We start from the raw sequence: 8,142 nt of genomic DNA, 5'->3' as shown, positions 1-8,142 counted from the left end.
ATCATCTTCAAGAATTATGTGGTGCTTTAATCAGGGGAGTAAATACGCATTGTACTCTTTTTCCCTTAATCAAGATTTTGTCCCATTTGGGTTTTCCTGATAAGGTTTTTAATGAGGCAGCTAGCAATGCGTATTACTAGATACGTGTACTCTTTTTCCTTCACTAGGATTTTTTCCCACTGGGTTTTTCCTAGTAAGGTTTTTAACGAGGCACATTATCTATTAATAAAACATCCAAGGGGGAGTGTTATGAACTATTTTACAAGATTGATATTTGGATGTATTATTAAGTGTAAATTATACCACTTGCACATTAAGTGATAAATACAACTTGCACTTGCAAGTTGTATCTTAGTTGTATTTTAATTGTAGCAAGTTGTACAGGACCATTTGCACAAGTTGTATGTTGTGTATTGAGAAGCAAAATACTTCTATAAATATGAGCTTTACCTTCTCATTTGAAATACCATCAACAAGCGAAATACAATCTCTCCCTCCTCTCTACAAAGCCATTAGTTTGCTTCTCTTATTTATTTCCAATTATATAGTTTTATAACAATAAGGGATTTAATTTGGAACTCTTTCTAACTTTTTTATGTCAAGTGTTAAAAAATACATGAACATAACGATCCAAATTGGGATGATAACTAATCTCTTCAACCTGTTGTTGAACAATCTCTTCCACGCTTTCATCTTACACCAAACGGATAAAGTCGCCATGCATTCTTGAATGACTTCTAATTAGGAACGGAGCTACAGTATGAAGTGTGAATTCCAACAAATCTAGTAACTCACGAGCTATGCGTTCGATGATAAATCCAAAATTCATAAACTCTGTTTTTGCCTCTAAGTCACCATAATAAAATTTGAACATATCATACGCCAGCTCAAAACTCCAAAATGGCACTACTTTGACCTGAGCGTAGGTTGTTCACTTTGAATATCTGAAACTACAAGATATTTTTGGACCCATATCTTTAGTGCTTCTTGTAATTGGTCTACTCTTGCAGGCATCACATTTCTCTTTTGCAGTCCGTCTAAGGTCACCATATTCTATGTGAAGTAAAACAACCATCACGTGCCACAATATAAGCTCAATTTTCTCTTCTAGATTTTCGCTTTTTTAAACGTAGGGTGATTCTGTTGAAATATAGCTCTGCAACGTTTAGTTTTTTCCTTGTCCGCTTTTTAAAAAAATGTGTTCAAGTAGAAGGAAATGGAATGCTCAAGATTGACATAACCAACCTCAACTAACTTAATATTCCTGCGTTGGTGTGAAGGAAAAGAATATTTGTAACTGAGAATAAGAGTGGAGTCACAAACTTTTATTTGGACACCTTGAACCTTGTTGCAGCAGTTACATGCCTTTTTTCTCAGTTTATTCTAACATTGGAATGATGTAACTGAGTTGCGCAACTCAAATTTTGCTACTAATATTTAATGTTCACCTTATAGAATTACTGTTCTTCCATAGATACTTGGTATAACCACAAAATCTAGTGATCACCCTAGATTCTAAAATGCTGTGGCAATTAGCTCGGATGGACCTCAGTTTCCATTTTTTCCCTTCACGGCAATCAGAATTTTTTTTCCAATACTCAGAACTAATAGGAAAAGAAAAAATTAAAAATTATGTCCTAATTTCAAAGTTCCGTCCATATTCAAGAACTGTACTCTTGACTTGAACGATATTACAACAGAATTGGGTGAGGGGAAGGGTGGACGCAATAATAATAGCAACTCCTGAGACAGCCTAAACCTTTTTTTCTTTTTAACCCCATCATACCTCAACATTAATAGTAGCCAATTCTGCTTGCTTGCACACTTCAACTTTTACCTGCAAAATGTATTGAATATGAGAAACGCACCAAAAAAAAAAAAAAAAAAACAGAAGGATAAAACAAAAGGATTTAATTTACATATGCTGGTGTAAATAGCTTTTTTTATGGACAGTCACCTTTAGTTATCTTTTAGGCAATCTGAAGTATAGGAATTCTTTTATACTGCTAATATATAGAAATTAAACTTAAGAACAGATATGCCACAAATATAGGATTTATGCAGACAAACCTGGTCTTTGAACTCCCAAGAGTAAGCTCAAGATCCTCCGGAACACAGTCCTCGTGGATCCTCTCCCCTTCCCATGGCTTCACCATCCCTGCAGCATTGCTTCCGAATGCAAACTCATCAGAGATCACCATATCAGCCATGGGAACATCAGCAGTATGATCCAAGCCTGCAGGAATAGCAGGTGAACATGTACCACTCTGCCCTGGAGTGCACATACGAGATCCACCACGGGAAAGACCCTCAATCTTGAACCCAAACAGATTAGGCGCAACAAGACTGTATGTTGGAGAAGGTGGTCCACTAATTCCAGCATACCATTCTGCACCAGTAAATGTCTGACGAACAGGGCTTGCTGGTGTCGATGATGGAAGGAAAGGGTAGCGAAATCCAGCCAAGCCAGCATCTGTTTTAATCCGAGGGGTTTGGGCAGTTGGCGAGCTAAAAGGAGGGGTCACTGGAGCACTGATGGAGCCAGTATGAATATGAAAATTAGGGAGTTTGGAGGAAGAAGCTGATGAAGATCCAGACGAGAGGTTTTTAAGCCACGGGATGAGGGATTTTCCGTCCATGTTTAGGTTTGCTGCATATGAGGAAGAGGCTGGACTGGGAAAGGAAGAGGAAGCAGGGCTTGGATTGTTGGAAGTGAAAGGACTTGGATTGTTGGAAGTGAAAGGGCTTGGTTGGTAAGATGAACAAGGACTTAATGATGTGGAACCGCCTATAAAATCCATTCTCTCCATTGGTTTGCAGCCCTACAAAAGTTACAAAGATATCAGGAGAACTCATTCATTAGGTGTTACAATAGCCATTTTGATTATATATCTAGCAAGCTGGGTATAGCCAAACATTGGAATAGCTAATTCTAACTGTTACAGAATTACAATGTTCGTGAGAAGTAACGCTTAAGTTGCGGTGCGTGAATGGTGGTCCGAACATCTATGTTATAAAAAATAACACCGAAGAAAATCTAATATTGTCCACTCCAACTGTCTTGGAAATCCCCGGTTTCTTGTGAATAAAAGCCTTATAGAGTTCAAGATTTTTGCTGCTTGAAATTCTTCATACTAAAATGCTTTCCTTTTGTTCTAAAACAATTACAACTTATGTGACCAAGACAACACTCTGAGATTCACTCTCTTAACATAAAAAGGACCTCCAAATATATTCTTCTTGATCAGTTCCACCAAATGGTATGAGGAAGAAGATAACATCTCATATCATGCAATGAGACTTGAGGATGAGCATGATACTCAATATCCTTAGTGCTGGTTAATTAGTAGGCTTTAGACTATCTCAAGAACAGATGCATAATCATTATTATCACACAATGAAAATGTCTAAATCATATAAAAAAGTTGTGTGATGGAGTGGTAAGAGTCTAGAAAGTGGAGTTATTTTTGGCGGGAAGTGTTATTTAACCTTCAAAATGAGATTTCACGATGCGATCCAGATTAGTCGAGCCCAAAGTAGGTATCAGACACTGGTTGGTAAAACTAAAAAAAAAATTGTCTAAACATCCACTTGGATCACAAGCAAAGATTTTTTCTCCTTTTTGGGTTTACACCAAAGTCTACCTTCCTCACACATTAAACTGACATAAGTACTAGGAATATGTAAAAGAAATGTACTCCTTGACATTTGATTTCCAGGGACTGTCAAAAGTGCATCTTCTTAATATAGTAGAAAGCATGCACAGGGAATCATTTAGCCTAAACTCCCAATAATTGAGTTCAAAATCAGGTGAATATTTAGGATGTGAATCAATTAGTCTCCTACTTTTCCCATTTTAGTTTAGAGTTTTTCATAGAAGGGTATTTTTGGTATAGAAAACATAATAAGTGACTATTATACCCTCAAAAGTTGTGTGAATTTACTTTAATGCCCTCATTTGTGTCAGTTTGTGCCAAATATAATTTTCCTTTAGGGGTCGTTCGGTAGGTAGTCAAAATTATCCCGGGATTATAATCCCGGAACTAATTTATCCCATCTATTGGGATTATTTTATACCATCTAAAAGATGGTATAAAATAATCCCAGTATAAGTGGGATAAGAAGGGATATCCATCTCTTGGGATGAGATGCATTTTATACTTGTTTTAATTCATAAATTTATCTGATTTATCCCAGGATAAATTTATACCTTCTACCAAACATACCTTTAATATCTACATACCATGCACCAAACGACCCCTTAGTTTATACATTCCATAAAATCTCTTCGCTGATTACAAGGGAAGTCACGTGTACTAGCACAAGGCACCTAAGAAGAGCCCCTTTAAAAAACCACTTAGATCACTCCCTAAATAATGTAGCTGTCTAGTAAAGAAGAACCTTTCACAAGAACAGCAAGAGGGGGAAATTCCCATATCTAAAGCTGAAATATAGCTGAAAAAAAGAAGCAGCTTTTTTCAACATTTAAGCTCAACTCCCCAACTTTGCCCACAAAAGTTGACAAAAAAAAAAGGCCAAACCCATTTATTCCCGGGCTTCTTTCAAGGACACCCATGAATCGAAGGCACTTTTTTCACAATAACACTAAAATTGTAAAATAGAGTTGTCATCCACTCGCGAATGACGTACAAGGTGACTAATTAAAATAGGACGTATGTGGCATCCGGATGTAAAATAATAATTTAAAAAACAATTATAAGATAAAAGAAAAGAAAAAAATTATTTTTCACCAAAATAAATAAATAAATTACCTACTTTTCTAAACCCTCCCCCACCCACCCCACGCCTCCTTCCCCCATCCTACACCTCTACTACTGCGCACCATTTTTTTTCTTCTAAAGGCTCCATTTTTATTTTTTTGTTTTCATTAGATTTTGATCCATTTTGAAAGCATATAATTCAAAATTTGGCACTAATCTATAGCCCCCAATTCATTATTTTTTTTTGTTTTTGCAGTCCTCCAATTTGGAAATTTGATTTTCCAATTTGAAGCTTTAAGTTACGTTAATGGTGAGTTCCTCAAATCTCAATCAAATAGAACCAAATTTCGGATTCGAACTCCTCACGACGTTCCGGTTCTTTTGAGATATCACCCACTAAAAATGGAGCCCGTTTGTGGCAACCCGAAAATTCAAATTGGAAGCTTTGAGCTTCAACAATGGCGGCTTCAGCTTTCTTCTTCAATGGAGATATGCTACATTCGGGAAAAAAATTGCAGTGGGGAAGGCTGTGTTTTAAAAGAAAAAAAAATGTGACCTCCATGGAAGGAGCTTAGAAGCTCGGAAAGAGAAAATAATTAAATCAATTAGGTGCGCTAAATATTGTTCTTAAGAGCATTAAGAACTTGTTCATGATGTATTCAGGAGTTTGGTTGAGAATCAAAGTTGTTTGAATGATTTTTGGAGCTGGGTTTGATGAGGAACTTATTGCACAGTGAAAAAAAAATTTGCAACCGGTGGTGGTGTCAATTTGTTAATTTGTAGTGGAAGGGTTTGTCAATTTGTTATCACTGTTATGCCGGAAAACTTATCCGGTGATGGTGTTGCGGTGGCAAGTTGATGGTTTATGGTGGAGGAAGTGTTGGAATGAAAGAGAAGGAAGAAGAAGACATAAAAAATAAAAAATAAATCGTAAAATTAAGCTCTTCACGCTTTTTTCAACATTTAACTTCGGTAAAAACGCCTATATAAACATCGATTCCTATCTCCCAACTTTGCCCACAAAAGTTGACAAAAAAAAAAAATGTTTGATTGGCCCACATGAAAAGCAGAAAAGAAGAAACATAAGCGAGTACAATTCTCCTAACATTGTTAAAGACCCACCCCTAATTCGAGGCAGACATGTGAATACTGAATACAAAGGAGTTTGAGTTAAATTATTGCTAGGGGTATTATTGTCTTCTTAATCCCAAATCACTTTTTCAGGTGAGAACAGGTTAACTGGGGAATCATTGCAAATTTGCAACTCAGGCGTCAATAAAGCAAAAGGCAAAACAGAATTAGCGCCATACAACTTGTGTTGTGTCCAAAAATTATTCCCTCCTTCCCAAAATAGTTAGTATTATTATATTTCACTAAAATAGTAGTCAATTTAAACTAATCTGCAAAACTAAGTTGGAATGGATTACTTTAATATTTTAAAATTAAAATTGAGATATTCAAAAGTTTTATAAAAAAAATTCTTCTCATATCAATATGGTTTAGAAAATAAATCTCATAGTGTTAGTCAAAGTTATAATTTGACTCTCGAGAATGAAACTTGACAAGTATTTCAGGACGAAAAAGTAGTACTAACAAATATTGGTAAGATAATCGAAGTGGACAAATTTGCAGCTCAGGCATCAATAAAGAAAAAAGACAAACAAAAAGTTTGTATTGAGTGTTCAACAATTACTCTCCTAACAGAATTATTCGATATTTATGTTTAAAAACTACTACAAATATTTAGTAAAATAGTCTTAGTGTTCACAAATCGCTCTTATAAAGAATGAAGAAAAAAGAATTGTTCAACGACCTCTGTATATCTAACGTACGTAGGCAGATGATTAAAGCAAAGCGCAAAGAAGAATCTAATCTTATTATGACGCAAGTACTAACAGCAATCTCAACAAACGCCTGCTACTACTGCAGATAAGCTTTGCAGTACGTAGTACTGCCTGCAACCTGCGCACTTTAATTAACATAACTTGATCCATTACCCAATGTTAATTGTACCACTACTACACAAAACTGCAACCATCTAACGTGCGCCAGAATACTGATCCTGACCAAGGATATTTCAATACAGACATCCAGAACTTAGGAATAATTGCAGTTATCATTGAACCTACAACACTTAAAATATATAACTTTTGAAGTAAAAAGAGATAATAGTAAAAAAACCATTAAAGTATGATTTTTTTGCGAGTTATCACCAACTATTTATTAAAATACAACTTGATTAGCTGATGGTGCCTGGTCTGCATTCTTTTTTTCTTTTTTTTTTCTTAAAAAGTGGTGCCAAATGGTAATCCATGCGAATAATGAAAGAAATTAATCGATTTTTTTTTAATAAAACTTAAAAGATAATGGCCGAAAACACACCCGAAATATCACATTTTTGCGAGTTTCTTATCTGAACTATTTGGTACTTGGGCTTTCTACGTGGGCTATCACCAACTATTTATCAAAACACAATTTGAAATTAATGATTTAGCGGTCACGTGGATGAAATATTATGGGCAAATTAAGTTGTCACACGCAGGTAAATTCAAACTCTGGTAAAATGTGTTTTAATAAATAATTGGTGATAGTTCGGAAAAAAAAGTGATAGTGTATTTTTTAGTTTTTACCATTTCTCAAGAAAAAAAGATAGTACTACTAATTAAACAGGCGATTCTGCTACAGCAAATTAAATGCGCTATAAAGTACCTTGCGGTAGGTGGTGCCGTCGGGTTCAACTGTCCATCCAGCTTCATTACAGAGAGCTTTAAGTACCTCATTATTATCACAATGTTTAGGTAGTTGATAATTACCGAACATCCTTAATCCAGCAAATATTTTAGCTGCAATAGCTCTTCTTCTTCGCTCTCTCCTCTTGTTATTCTCCCTTTCCTTCCACGTCGGCATCCTTGTTCCTGACGTCATAATGATGATGATCAGCACTAGTGCAAAACTACATGCAATTCTTTAATAATCAGTGTGTTTTGAGAAGTGAAACAGAGGAAAGGAATAATTGAGAAGGGATGTGGTTGAGATTGATGGGTTTTGTGAAGTGAGAATTTTGATGAAAGAATGTGGAATAATTGAAGAACCGAAAATCGAAACTGTGATGGTTCGACTTTAATACGAGGAAAAGGAAAAAGAAGAAGAAGCAGGGGATTTCATGACGTTCTGATGTGTTATTGACTAATTGACAATACTGGCCCCATTGGGAAAAAAAACAAAAAGAAATGGCTATTACTCCAATTTAACTTTGAAAGTGAAAAATGATTTTAGTATGTTATGACTCTAGGTAGGCGTTTGGTCACAGAAACCAAATATTTTTCACTTTATTTGAAATTTTTGAAGTTAGAGTTGTGTTTGATTATTGTTTTTGCAAAGAGTGTTTGATATTTTAATGTACCGACAGTGAATAAAGTGA

General features: G+C 35.4%; 1 protein-coding gene across 1 annotated transcript; it reads right to left on the bottom strand.

Annotated features, from left to right (window-relative positions):
- Positions 1-1,540: 1,540 nt before the first annotated feature.
- LOC132036943 (BES1/BZR1 homolog protein 4-like) lies at positions 1,541-7,937 on the bottom strand. Its single transcript, XM_059427355.1, has 3 exons — positions 7,431-7,937; positions 2,071-2,822; positions 1,541-1,837 (listed from the first exon to the last, which is right to left on the bottom strand). The coding sequence occupies exons 1-3, from the start codon at positions 7,644-7,646 to the stop codon at positions 1,834-1,836; spliced, it is 972 nt and encodes a 323-aa protein (XP_059283338.1). The 5' UTR covers positions 7,647-7,937; the 3' UTR covers positions 1,541-1,833.
- Positions 7,938-8,142: the final 205 nt, after the last annotated feature.

This window comes from Lycium ferocissimum, chromosome 11, assembly GCF_029784015.1.
Source record: "Lycium ferocissimum isolate CSIRO_LF1 chromosome 11, AGI_CSIRO_Lferr_CH_V1, whole genome shotgun sequence".
Lineage (NCBI taxonomy): Eukaryota > Viridiplantae > Streptophyta > Magnoliopsida > Solanales > Solanaceae > Lycium > Lycium ferocissimum.
This window is presented reverse-complemented; position numbering and strand designations above follow the sequence as displayed.

Excerpts from the sequence above, each read along its gene's own strand:
- LOC132036943 (XM_059427355.1), bottom strand. The coding sequence starts at position 7,646 with ATGACGTCAGGAACAAGGATGCCGACGTGGAAGGAAAGGGAGAATAAC. Across the intron at positions 2,823-7,430 it reads ACGGCACCACCTACCGCAAG|GGCTGCAAACCAATGGAGAG; the intron begins GTACTTTATAGC and ends TAACTTTTGTAG.